We start from the raw sequence: 13,567 nt of genomic DNA, 5'->3' as shown, positions 1-13,567 counted from the left end.
AGCTGGATAGTCAGCTGTCGGGGATGCTTTCACTTGGATTCCTGCATTGAGCACGGGTTGGGCTCAATGGCCTTTTAGGCCCCTTTCAACTCTGTGATTCTATGATACATGACCACAATATTGAGCAAGGATCAGCAGGACCTCATCGAGAAGTAAGGAAAGGCGATTGACTGAGTTGAAGATGACTGGCTGAGAGGGGCAATCTCAGGGAGTTACTTTACTGCAGGGGCAGAAAGAGCAGCTGTCAAATACCTACAAAATCAGTTGAAAAATAAGGACTAATAATAATAATAATAACATTAGTAATAGTTCAGTTTATATCCTGCACATCCTCCCAAAGGAGTCCAGGGCAGCAAACATATCAATAGCACAATATCATTAAAAACATTATAAAAACAGTTAAAAACCATCACATTCTCTCACCTGATGATTTCAGAGTTGCCTGGATCAGTATTTTTCAGCCATCAAATGCCTAGGTAAACAAGAATATTTTTTAAATTTTTCCTGAGAGTCAATAATGAGGGAGATAGGTGACCATCACTGGGGAGGGCATTCTTCAGAGTGGCATCTATAGAGAGATTATTGGCGGCGACCCTAGGCAATGTTCTGAACTCTGAAGAGTAGAGTCGAAGGAGCCTGGCATCAATCCAATCATGCCTTCATTTTGAGGAGTTTCGCCTTTCAAAAAGTCATCTTCCTCTTCACCTTTGCACTGTACGAAGAAAACAAAATGGAAGCGCTTTTCAATTAATTTGTTTTTCAACCCCACTCTCTAGCCTCAGGATTTTGCACCAGGCATAAAATGACAGGATCAGACGTACTCCCAGGCAAGTAAAGGCATTGTATCACAAAGTGTAATGAGAAGGACACTGCTCACCTCATTAGTGGCGCCTGTAGCCTCGATGAGGTCCTCAGCACACACCTCTTCCCAAAATTGATATAATGGGCTAATTACGTTCTTTGATCTGTAACAGACATTGCAATATGATAGGAGGAGGAGGAAGGCAGGAAAAAAGAGATACCTGTGTTTATTCGTGTAAGCTACACACGAAGTCATTCCAGTGTTTCCTGGATTTTCCTACAGTGGAGGATCTCTTTGAATAGGTTGGTTGCCCCCACTCATTCTGTTAAGAATGCTGGGCTAGGACCTGGGCCGCCGAGATTGAAATCCCCACTCAGCCATAAAGCTCAGCGGGAAACCTTGGGCCAGTGGCTGTCTCTCAGCCTCATCTCAGAGGGTTGCTGTGAGGATAAAATGGGAGGCGGGGGGAGAATGATGTATACCACCTCGAGCTCCTTGGAGCATTAATAGTTCTAATACTAATAATGCAATGCAAAAGTAAGACTTGTAGCTGCCATCCTACAATATGCGGGAGGAAGCCTTCCCCAGTTCCAATCCCACCCAGCTCCAAGTTCATGTGGTAGCTACACACGTGGTCATTCCAGTGTTTTCTAGAATTACCTCCTTGGGCTTAAAGGAGCTTCATGGTAGAAAACGCACAGATGTTGATACCAAAAAAGGAAATAAAAATGTACACCGATAGCAAACTCAGTTCTTTTGAGTAGCCATAAGAGCATCACCTCACGAGCTAAAGGAGATCAGCATGTTCCGGGGGGGGGGGAGCTCTGCAGAAGTAAATAAAATAAAATTAGAACAAGCATGGAAGGGGAGATGAAAACCCCACAGAACAGCCCAGTGAGGACAGTGGCAACGGAATGCTGGATGGATAATTGTAACAGGCTCTCCACCCTCACAAAAGGGATCAGTCACAGCAAATCCAAACTTTAGGAAACTGTAAGGACAGGTTAAACTGAACCCTAGTTCCAGACCCTCCCTTCCTGGTTTCAAAGATCAGACACAAGGCATAACCCACAGAATACCTGGGCTCCTGCTGGGAGGAAGGGCGGAATAGAAATCAATCAATACATACATACATAAGGATACATTGGGCCACTGAGGTACTGAGACAGCCCCACAGTTGCCAGAGTGGCCGTGAAGTTCCGAGACTCTCAAGGCAGCCCCACATAGTGGGGTGGGTGGTGCAACAGCCCCTTTCTCTTTTCTGACCCAACACCACAAGGTGCAGTACCTCAGATCTCTTCCTTCCGTGGGGAACCCTCCTGGCAATCCTTACGGACCACCACCACAACTCCTCCCTCCCCCCCTCCAACTTATGCTGGTGCTGCACTGACTGTCCAGGGGGACAGAGCTGCACTAGATGGGCGATTCACAGCCCCTCCACCCGGGTCCCGGAGCAAGGCATGCATTGCTGGGTGGGGAGTGCTGAAGAAGCTCTTTCAATAGTAAAGCAGAAGGCTGACGAATTTCTGGATGGCCTCGCTCCCTCCAAAGCCCCAGAAACTGACTCATTCTGGAGCATCGGAGGAGGGGGATGTAAGCCCCTGGGTATGTTTTCCTGGCAGCAGTCACCCCTCCAGCCTCATCCCACGCACACAGCCAGCTCTGGAAGGAAAGAGTTCCCTGGGAAGAGGGACTGATCATGAGACAACTCTGGGCACTGTAGCTGTGCGAGGGGAACAGGGGTCTCCTAACAACGCTCAGAAGCCTTCACAAACTACAGTTCCCAGGATACTTGGAGGAAAGCCATGGCTGTTTAAAGGGGCATCCTAGCGCTTCAATGTATAGCGCAGATGGGGCCATTGTCTATTTAGTGCTGCTGGAGATGAACACATTTTGAACTGTTTTTATGTCAGGATTTATGTGGCCTCCTGCTGCAGATCTGCTTGTCTTCCAGTTGCTATGTTGTCTTTTTGAAAAAATGTAAACCACTTTGAACGCGACACATACCAAAAAGCAAGTGGGCAAGCAAAAAGGCGGCACCATCGCAGAACCACCATTACAGCCCGATGACAGCTCTGGCACAATGGACCGTGTGACCAAGGAAGCTTTTACTCAAAGCAGACCCACAGAAATTACTGTGGCCAAGTTCATCATTGATGGTTGGTTCCACTGGCATACCACCCTAAGAGCTAGGAAGTTTTTCCTGATGTTAACCGAAATCTGGCTTCCTGCAACTTGAGCCCATCATTCCATGTCCTGCACTCTGGGACGATCGAGAAGGGATTCTGGCCCTCCTCTGTGTGGCAACCTTTCCTCAAAGACTGGAAAAGCTGTCACACAGAGGAGGACCAGGATCTCTTCTCGGTCATATCAGAGTATGTATTATGCAAGCAGAGTTTGCTTTTCTCAGCCATCACAAGAGTTAAGGTTTTTTCTGTTTTGACAATTACAGCTCTCTCTTCCAGTGCCTTTGCCTCGCCGGTCACTGACCTTGTCTGCTGATTACAGCTTCCCTTTGGCCATTAACATGGCATTGATTTTGGCTGCTACTGCAGCAGCTGCATCCAGAGCTCCCAGAGGGGCCGCTGAGCCCTCAGACCCTGACATCCCAGATACACTGTCTCCGCTGCCCTGGACAGGGTGGCCCGCCGCAGGAGTGGTTGCAGGAAGAAGGAAGAGAGCCGGAGATGGTCCAGGCTGGTCCCATTTGCTGCGACGCCTGGGGAAAAAAATGTTTTCAGAAACCTTCAGATTCCTTCGGAGTGGCTGCATGCTTGTCAACCTCCTCGCTCAACAACCCTAGGAGGCGGGTCACTTATTTTCCCCATAATGCAGACAGAGGACTAAAGTTAAATGAGAGTGGCTGGCCTAGATCATCTTCTGAGTTCATGAACAAACCGACTCCAAAACAAGATTTGTAGCATAATCTCTCAGCACACAGGTCAGGCACGTCATCAAAGCAACAAGTGAGGAAAGCTCGAATTCCACTCATTATGTCTGTGAAATGTGCCACTTAACACCATTCAGTGAGGGGTTTTTCCCCTCCCTCATACAGATAAATCCAGAAATCCCATAGCCCAGAGGTAAGCATGCCCTTTATATGCAGAAATGAAATCCCCGCCATCTCCTTTTAAAATCCCAACATTTCCTGCCAGTCAGAGCAGACAATACTGTGCTGGATCAAAAATACTTTCATTTTATTGTTAGTTATTATTGTGAGCAGCCTTGATCTCTGCCTTGGTACCAGGCAGTGATCAATGTTCCAAACATGGCTATGCCTCTGAAACAACAAGGTGGTAGAAAGTGGCCTCACGGGCATGCACAGAGTGCATTCCCCTCACATCTAAGAAAACCAGCTTTGCATTTGACAACTTGCCTAACAGCCATAAGCGACCGGGAATTCCACACAGACAAGCAAGGAAGAAACAGTCATTCCATCTGTTTCCCCAGCCTGCTTTGTTCCTATGCTAAGCGCAAAGGAAGGGGAAACCATTCCTCTGCAACCAGCGTGGAAACACAGGAGGCTGAGGAAGGAGCGAGGCATCCTTCACAGAAGGGGTCTTTTAGGGTTGGTTTGCGTTTGCATGTTGGCTGCCCCTCTGAAACCGGCATGGAAACATAAGCCACTACTAACCTCTCAGCAGGGTAGTAAAAATGAAAAGGACAGCAATAACTTTTGCAGGGTTATTTACAAGGAACAAACAAACACAACACAACGGGCTTAAAGAACAAGCTTTGCAAGTAGGGAACCTGTGGCCCTGCAGATGTCAGTGGACTCCCCACTCCCATTCGCCCAAGCTAGCATGACCAACTATCGGTGAGGATATGAGCTGTAGTCCACAGCTCATATGACCACCTGTCTTAAAATCCCACCTGACAGGATTGTTGTGAGGCATAAAGCAAAATATTGGGGCGTAAAGAGAACCTTATAGGCTACCATGAACGACGATCATTACTTTCCCACACAAACCATGAAGCCTCCCACAGCTACTCCAAGGCTGGAGGAGATAAAAACCTTATATGCTACCCTCAGGTAAGATCACTTTCCCATCCAACCACGAAGCCTCCTCCCACCACCACCACCTAGTCCAAGGGTGGGTGAGGTACAACTTCCGCCATCCCTGATCATTGGCCATGGCTGGCTGCTGGGGCTGCTGGGAGGTGTAGTCCAGCAACATCCAAAGGATCCCTAGTAATAATAATAATAATCATTTTAATTTATAAGTCGCCTAGCTGGCCAATGGCCACTCTAGGCGACGTACAACTCAGTTAAAAATACATCATAATAAATACAGCACAACAATAAAACAGTAAAACAGTGGCAGTTCAGAGTAGCAGGCAATTAGTCAAAAAGATTAACCCTCCCCGGAAGTCCCGAAGGCCTGTCTGAAAAGCCAGGTCTTCAAGGCCTGGCGGAATACATTCAGGGAAGGGGCATGCCGAAGATCATATGGGAGGGAGTTCCAGAGAGTGGGGGCCGCCACTGAGAAAGCCCTCTCAGTAGGGCCTATCCCCATAAGAGCTCCGTTGCCAGGCCTCTCTTTTCCCGTTCCCCGCTTCTTCCCCCACAAGTCTCCCTTCCCCGCCGCGCCTCTCTTGCTCTCGCCTGCTGGGGCCCCACCCTCAGCCCTATCCCGCCGCCACCGTCATGGCCTCCTCACCCTCCCGAGGCCCCATGTTCTCGCTGCTCCGCGTTCCCCGCTGACATGGCTCAGATGACCCGATCCAGGACGCCACCTCCTTCTTCTTGTCATGGCCCCGTCAGAGGACTCATCAGATGAGGATGACTCGGGAGTAACAGCAGCAGACCCAGAAGCAGCAGACCCAGAAGGAGAAACGGAGGAAACTCCTGAGAACCCAGCTCCTTCTCCCCCTCAGCTGCAGAGCACCCCAGACACAGCTGAAGCCCTTCAGCCAGACACAGCCAGTGAACAGGAGACTCCCCCCTCACCTGCAGAACGTAGACAGCAGAAGGTCAGGCAGAAGAGGGGCAGGCCTGTCCACTTACGGCCAAAATGCTGAGGGCTCACACCTGCTCCTTAAAAGACAAACCTTGGCTTCAGCTTGTTGCTGACTACAACATCAGGCGTGACCACTGTGTGTCTTCCTATCCCCTGAACCTTGACTTGGACTGATCTCTCGGCAAACTAGACCCAGACCTTCACTGACGTCTCTTCTGGATTTCTGGCTTGGCATGTAAGCTTTGAATGGCCTCTGCCCTTATTTTGCTTCCTCCTTGCTAGCCTGGCAGATTTATAGCCAAGCTGCCGGCTGAGGACTTACAGCCTGGCAATTACCAAGGAATCTCCAGCCCTGCCTGCACCCCCACCGACACTGCTGTCTCAGTGAAGAGCTGACACTTCTCTGCTCTGCTGAGAAACTTCCACTCAATCGCGTCACTTCCTCCAAAGGAGGCCTTTAGCTGCACCCCTCCCTGCTGGTCGCCCGGGCATCCTTGGTGGTCCCTCTGTGACTTTTCAGGGTTTGGGGTTTGCAGCGCTATGGAAGAAGAAACATGCTGTCAGGGAAAAAGCTCATCAAGTAGAAAAAGGGGAATTCGGGGGGAAAAAACCCAACGGCAAACAAGAAGAGGGGGCCTTTAGCTGCACCCCTCCCTGCTGGTCACCTGGGCATTCTTGGGGGTCCCTCTGCAACTTATGGGGGGTTGGTGGTTTCAGCGCCATGGAAGAAGAAACATGCTGTCAGGGGAAAAGTTCATCAAGTAGAAAAAGGGGGATTTGGGGGGGAAACAACCGCAAACAAGAAGAGGGGGCCTCCAGCTGCACCGCTCCCTGCTGGTCGCCCAGGCATCCTTGGTGGTCCCTCTGTGACTTTTCAGGGTTTGGGGTTTGCAGCGCTATGGAAGAAGAAACATGCTGTCAGGGAAAAAGCTCATCAAGTAGAAAAAGGGGAATTCGGGGGGAAAAAACCCAACGGCAAACAAGAAGAGGGGGCCTTTAGCTGCACCCCTCCCTGCTGGTCACCTGGGCATTCTTGGGGGTCCCTCTGCAACTTATGGGGGGTTGGTGGTTTCAGCGCCATGGAAGAAGAAACATGCTGTCAGGGGAAAAGTTCATCAAGTAGAAAAAGGGGGATTTGGGGGGGAAACAACCGCAAACAAGAAGAGGGGGCCTCCAGCTGCACCGCTCCCTGCTGGTCGCCCGGGCATCCTTGGTGGTCCCTCTGTGACTTTTCAGGGTTTGGGGTTTGCAGCGCTATGGAAGAAGAAACATGCTGTCAGGGAAAAAGCTCATCAAGTAGAAAAAGGGGAATTCGGGGGGAAAAAACCCAACGGCAAACAAGAAGAGGGGGCCTTTAGCTGCACCCCTCCCTGCTGGTCACCTGGGCATTCTTGGGGGTCCCTCTGCAACTTATGGGGGGTTGGTGGTTTCAGCGCCATGGAAGAAGAAACATGCTGTCAGGGGAAAAGTTCATCAAGTAGAAAAAGGGGGATTTGGGGGGGAAACAACCGCAAACAAGAAGAGGGGGCCTTTAGCTGCACCCCTCCCTGCTGGTTGCCTGGGCATGCTTGGTGGTCCCTCTGTGACTTTTCAGGGTTTGGGGTTTGCAGCGCTATGGAAGAAGAAACATGCTGTCAGGGAAAAAGCTCATCAAGTAGAAAAAGGGGAATTCGGGGGGAAAAAACCCAACGGCAAACAAGAAGAGGGGGCCTTTAGCTGCACCCCTCCCTGCTGGTTGCCTGGGCATGCTTGGTGGTCCCTCTGTGACTTTTCGGGGGGTTGGGGTTTGTAGCACTATGGAAGAAGAAACATGCTGTCAGGGAAAAAGCTCATCAAGTAGAAAAAGGGGAATTCAGGGGGAAAAAACCAACCGCAAACAAGAAGAGGGGGCCTCCAGCTGCACCGCTCCCTGCTGGTCGCCTGGGCATGCTTGGTGGTCCCTCTGTGACTTTTCGGGGGGGTTACGTCAAGTAAACAGTCCAAATTTAAAGGATCTGCATTGTGGACCAGATGCAGATTTTCTTGCCGTGTAACTAGGCCCTAAGTTTGCTGGATTGTTGCAGAAGGCTTTTCTGCACCCCTTTCCCCTCCTTTCCCAACCGAAAGAAGCAGAGCTAGTTGGCGCAGGCTGCTCGCTCCTGAGCTGGCCTCGGGCCCTGGGCTTGCTTCAAACTGCACAACCTGGGGGACCCGGTTCCCGTTCATTTCCAAGATCTGCTTTGGAAGGGCCCAGCAGACGGTTTTGGCGGCTGCCCCATTTTTGTCCAGGCGCATGCAGACAAACCAGGAGGGAGGGCGAGGCTTTGACTGAGGGCCCACGCGGTGGCCGTGATGCACTGACTTCTTTTTTTCCCTTCCTTCCGCCTCCTTGTCAAAGCCCATGTGGAGCTGCAGCTCCGCCCCCTGCGGCGGATGCAATTTGGCTTCCAATTTTTTCTTCAGGTGCAGATTCGGTTTCTCTTTTGTCAGGTCCAGCTCAAGTAAGAGGCTTACCCTTATGATGGAGGGCTCTTTCTGCCACGCCCTGGCCTTCTCTGCCTCATCGGCCTCTGCCCCTTTCTCGCTTTCCGTTTCTTTTCCAGCAAAGGAAGGAGGCGGAATCTTGTAGCGCCGCTTGCCCTTCAACACTTCTTGGAAGTCCTTTGATACCACAGTTCCAGATCTTCCAACTGGAGGATCCTCTCTCAGCCTTCATCTCCATTTCACTTTCCCTCTGCATTTCAGTGGACGGCGGTGTGATGACAATAGTAGGACACTCAGGAGGCTCCTGCAGTGGGGGTTTCTTCGTGGGGGAACAAGGCCTCGTGGTAACTTTTGGCTGGTTCTCCAAGTGGAGAATATCATACTTTTTGGTACCTGGAAATTCCTGTATAGCAGGTTTTGTGTAGACCACTGTGGCATTTCTGTGCAGAGAATCAACAGGAGCTGGACTTCGAGCACTGATTGGCATCAAGATCACTTTTTTCTTTGGACTTCGGGAAATGCTTTCGAACGCCCCACAGAATTCGTTGGCCAGGGGTTGAAACCACCCTAATGACTTGGCAACGAGGGTGGGGATCCCACACCGGCTCTGAACCGTTTTCTTTTTGACATGAAATTCAAGGAAGTCTCTGATTTTCCCATCCATTTCTTTCAGGACAAAAGGGAGTCATCCAGAGAAGAAACGGCACCAAAGATCGCATTCAATTCAGGCTGCTGACCGGTTGCAGAAGAGGATTTGGGAAAACTTTTTCCCAAGGTGTTACAAAGTCCCCGCGTGTGGTTCATATTCATATCAGTGTATGGAAGAGACATTTGGTCCAACCAGGTCAAACCAGTGGGTTTCTTTTTCCATGGTCCTTGATCGGTGAGCATCCGTTTGGGAGGAGAAATTGATCTGGTGTTACGGGATGGTGGAAGAGGATCCGTATATCTCAAGGGATTTCTTCACTGAGATGACATGGTCTTCTTTTTTGTAAGTACAGCTCTGGAGAATATTTATTTGTGCAAATTCAGGATTCTGCCTGGTTGCAGAAGAGGATTTGGGAAAACTTTTTTCCAACGCCCCGCAGAATTCGTTGGCCAGGGGCTGAAACCACCTTCTTGAGCTTGCAACGAGGGTGGGGATCCCACACCGCCTCTGAACCATTTTCTTTTTGACATGAAATTCAAGGAAGCCTCTGATTTCCCCATCCATTTCTTTCAGGACAAAAGGGACCGACTTGGAGTCATCCAGAGAAGAAACGGCACTGAAGACCGCATTCAATTCAGGCTGCTGACCGGTTGCAGAAGAGGATTTGGGAAAACTTGTTTCCAAGGTGCTACAAAGTCCCCGCGTGTGGTTCATATTCATATCAGTGCATGGAAGAGACATTTGGTCCAACCAGGTCAAACCTGTGGGTTTCTTTTTCCATGATGGTCCTTGAAAACACCTTATTGAGCTTGCAACGAGGGTGGGGATCCCACACTTGCCCTGAACAATTTTTCTCCCCACATTATATTCAAGGAAGCCTCTCATTTTTGAGCTCTGGAGAATATCTATTTGTGCAAATGAAGAAAGAGGCTGGGCTTTGCCTCGCTGCGGAAAGCAAGGGGCTCTTTTGACCTTCGGATGCCTTTCAGGAAGCAACGGGACATCTGAAGGTTCGTGCTTCACTTTAGTCAAGTACGACTTATCCGATTCGGAACAAGAATCAGAGCTTTTGCTCTCTGACAGATTTGAGGAATCTGATACTGTCCACGAAGTCTCTCTAGTAGCGGCTGGGAGGTACGCGGGAAACAGTTTCCTACAAAGAGATTCCATGACAAGAGAAATGTTTTGATTAGTAAGTTTATAATGTTTAACCAGTTAATTAACTCAGGGGCGGGGAAACTTTTTCAGCCTCAGGGCCACATTCCCTACTTGGCAACATTCCAGGGGCCACATGCCAGTGGTGGGCAGGACCAGATGCAAAAGTGGGCGGAGCAATGAATGTAAATTTCTCCTTTGTAGAGCAGGATGGTTTCTACACACTCACACACCCCTCTCTGTCCTCCATTCAGACAAGCTAGCGGCATTACCGGCGTTCAAGGAGACATTTCAGGCAGGTAAAAACACTCGGGTTTTGAAGCAGGGCTAGTGAGGTCTGGGGGAGAGTTCTGAGGGCCAGACAAAAAGGCCTGTAGAGCTGCGTTTGGCCCTGGGCCTAAGGTTCCCCACCCCCGCATTAACTAAATTAAAAGAATTTGGGTGGTATTCAGTGCTGGTCCTACTCAGACTGTTATGAGGTGTCAAATATTGGGAATTTTTAATCTTTGATTCATCTCAGTGAACCAGAGTTTGAAAAGGCCTGCAACAGCAAAGATTCCTGGGAAACAGCCCCTCTGTGACCTCTGAGTACGTATCTTGCAATGCCTGAAGGTATAGACTTCCTGACTCATGGAAATTTGGGATTTGTCACCCAGTAAGAATAGGCGCTCCTTTCAAACAAAGGAAATGTTTATGATAATCTAGGCCATCACGAGGAAACAGAATAGCTCCTTTCAAACTAGGAGGTGTTGTGCATTTCTAAGCCTTTGGAGAAGACAGGATAAACTCCTGTCAAACAAAGAAACAAAGATCACACCTATCATCCGGAAACTTATCAGGAAATGAGTGGGTTCCCACCTTCCTGATCACATTTACTTTGGGTTTACTTTGGGGTCAGTTTAGTTAGGAAAAGGTATAAAACATGAGGAGTGAGAAGGGGAGTTCGGTTCATCTTCTGGGGGGCTGCGACAACTGCTTTTCTTATCAACGCACGCTAGCATCTTTGGGACAATTTCAGAGCTATGGATTTGGGTGAGAACTTTCAGATCTGGCGCTGGTTACAAAGGGTGGAGCTTTTGCTCATTGGGCTAGATACGAAAGTCTCTCTCTCTCTCAGCTTTAGGCTTGAAGCAACTCTCCAGGGAAAGGTATATGCAACTATCTGGGCTTTTTCCTTCCTTTTTCTTCTTTCTTTCTGTGTGGGTGAGTTTAATGAGAAAGTGTTTATAAGGCTAGTCTCTTATGCTTTAGTCTATCCAGTGTTGCTGAATGAATGAATGAATGAATAATAGTTAGAAAACTACTGATTGTTAACTACAATTGTAAACTGCAATATTTTTTTCCTTGTTCCTTCTCTTAATAAAACCACTCTTTATCTTACTTTCAGTGTATGCGTTATTGGGTTACGGGTAAAATTATACATGTTCTGGGGGTGACGTGCGGGTAACTCCAGCAAAAGATCCTGCTGCTGTCTTTTGGGGAATTTGGATTTCTAGTGAGCTCTGCTCATGAGGAAGTTCAAGTTCCCTTCGTAACAGCTGGTGGAGAATAGCGGGCAGCAAGGGTGTGCTGGGACTTTAAAATAACGTGTGAAAAGTCCAGCTACCTGGGGTACCGTGTAGTCAGTCCTGAGTGCATGTAAATGTTCTTATGTGCGTGTGTCTGTATGTTTTCACTCTTTCCTCAAAGGTTAAGGTGGGAGGTAAAGTGTGGTAATGCAAAGGCTTGAGTATTAAAAAGGTAAAAAGTTTTCCCTGAACAAACGCTGTTTTCCTTTTGTTCCCTGTTCCCTTCCTTGACCCACAGAAGTGATCGATTTGTGAATGATTGAGGGCAAACATTCACAATGAAATCGAGCACTTGGGTAAGGATAAATTAATCCATGAGACGCGAGTTCGTTCAGGATTAAATTTCTTTGGAAACTGGAGTTGTAGTTTCCAAAAACAGCATTTTGTTCTTCCCTCCACTTCTGCAAGATCAGGGGTCTTTACAATTGGGATCAGAGCTCCTTAGAAATAGGACCTGATTATGGCCAGTTTGTGAAGACTAGACTTGCCTGGGGAAGATAAAAAGTCCTGAGGAAAAGGATCCATCCTGCAGGATTCCCTATTTTTGTACCTGTCCCTTTAATTTGGCTAAAAGTCCTTTAGCTTGCTGGCTTTTTGGCAGAGCTGGTGGCCAACAGCGCTGCTGAGAATCAATCAAGCTGGGGAAACTAGGAAAAAACTTTGCATTACCTAGGAGTGGGTTTTTATCTGGTGTGTTTATTAAGAAAAAAAGGGATTGCATAAAGAGTCAGAAAACATGGCAGAAGGTGTAGGATCACCTATGAGTGGGATTAAAAGGTTTTTAAAAAAGAAAGGTGATCTTTCTGCCATTGAGCGATGGATATCAAAGCGAGGAAACTGTATTTGGGGGGATGATTGCTTTCAGTCTGACGATCCTTTTCAGGAATTCTCAGGGGCATTTGACCTGTACTGTCAGGAGTGCAAGCCTTCTAAGTTACAGAAAGAAGCTGCTGCTGTGTGGGGTTTATTTAATTCAATGCAAGCATCTTCTGCCAAATTAAAGAAGGCACAGGGGGAAATAAACCGGTTGCAAGGACAGATTGAGGACTGGGAGAGGGATTATGAACTTTTAAGGCAGCAATTGAAGAACAAAGAGGAGGAATTTGAGCAGGAAAAATTAGATTTTAAATCTGAAAAGGTTAGACGGGCTGCTTCTCTGAGCTCCATGGAAAGGGAGCGAGACCAAGCAGTCAGCTTTTCAAAAAAGGCTGGGGGGCAAATGGATGAATTAACCAGAGATATGAACCGTGCCACCTTGGCAGCAGAACATCTTGTTAAAAGGGTACAAACACAAAGCAAAATAGTTAGTCATGTAGAGTGTGAGAAAAGAATAAGGGTACTAGAAGCAGAAGCAGAAGCACAAAAAGGGGTTCTGTCTATTTACAGGGGGGTATTGGGAGAGCCTGATTTACGGCTAGACCCAACATTGGCTTCTACTCCTCTTAGGGGTGCCTCTGAATCACCTTGTCAAGTAGAATCCCCCTTGCCCATTGTTCCTACAGCCCCTCCTGCCCCTCCTTCCTCTTGTTCCTTCCCTGAGCCTCCTCCCCTCCCCACAGGAGGAAATAAACCAGATTTTGTAATCAGGGAGCTGCAGAGGCTTGCTCTGGAAAACCCTGAATGGAAAATGGAACCTCTTGCTCCTATATCACTGAGGGAAGTAAGGGAAACTAACACGAGGGGGCAGATCACAACAAAAGAGGTATAGGATATTGTGAGCTGGACTCCTTCACAGGCAAAAGCAGTGGCAGAGTGCATGTGTCCTCTAAATAAAGATACTGCTCTAAACTGGATTACTCGAATGGAATCCATGCACCCCACTGCTGATCCTTATGATTTATCCCAAGTTGCCAGATATTGTACAGCTGACAATGATATAGCAAGCATTGAGGGGGCTATGGGTTTAATTAATGGACCCACAGCAGATGAGTGGAGAAGAACAGTGTTAAAAATATTTTCTCCTGGGTTA

At 48.3% G+C, this 13,567-nt stretch overlaps 1 protein-coding gene across 3 annotated transcripts; it reads right to left on the bottom strand.

The window, feature by feature from the left end:
- Window positions 1-353: 353 nt before the first annotated feature.
- Window positions 354-5,710, bottom strand: LOC133371972 (RNA polymerase I-specific transcription initiation factor RRN3-like). Of its 3 annotated transcripts, XR_009759434.1 has the most exons (4): window positions 5,464-5,710; window positions 3,293-3,521; window positions 878-965; window positions 354-712 (listed from the first exon to the last, which is right to left on the bottom strand). XR_009759434.1 is itself a non-coding variant. In XM_061600074.1 (3 exons), exons 1-3 carry the CDS (start codon window positions 5,508-5,510, stop codon window positions 569-571), a joined length of 279 nt encoding a protein of 92 aa, XP_061456058.1. In that variant the 5' UTR covers window positions 5,511-5,710; the 3' UTR covers window positions 354-568. The 3 variants fall into 3 exon arrangements, 1 of the variants encoding a protein (XP_061456058.1); XR_009759435.1 differs by lacking the exons at window positions 3,293-3,521; window positions 5,464-5,710 and adding an exon at window positions 1,463-1,542; XM_061600074.1 differs by lacking the exon at window positions 3,293-3,521.
- Between the last annotated feature and the right edge of the window lie 7,857 nt (window positions 5,711-13,567).

This window comes from Rhineura floridana, chromosome 17 (genome assembly GCF_030035675.1).
Source record: "Rhineura floridana isolate rRhiFlo1 chromosome 17, rRhiFlo1.hap2, whole genome shotgun sequence".
Taxonomy (NCBI): Eukaryota; Metazoa; Chordata; class Lepidosauria; order Squamata; family Rhineuridae; genus Rhineura; species Rhineura floridana.
This window is presented reverse-complemented; position numbering and strand designations above follow the sequence as displayed.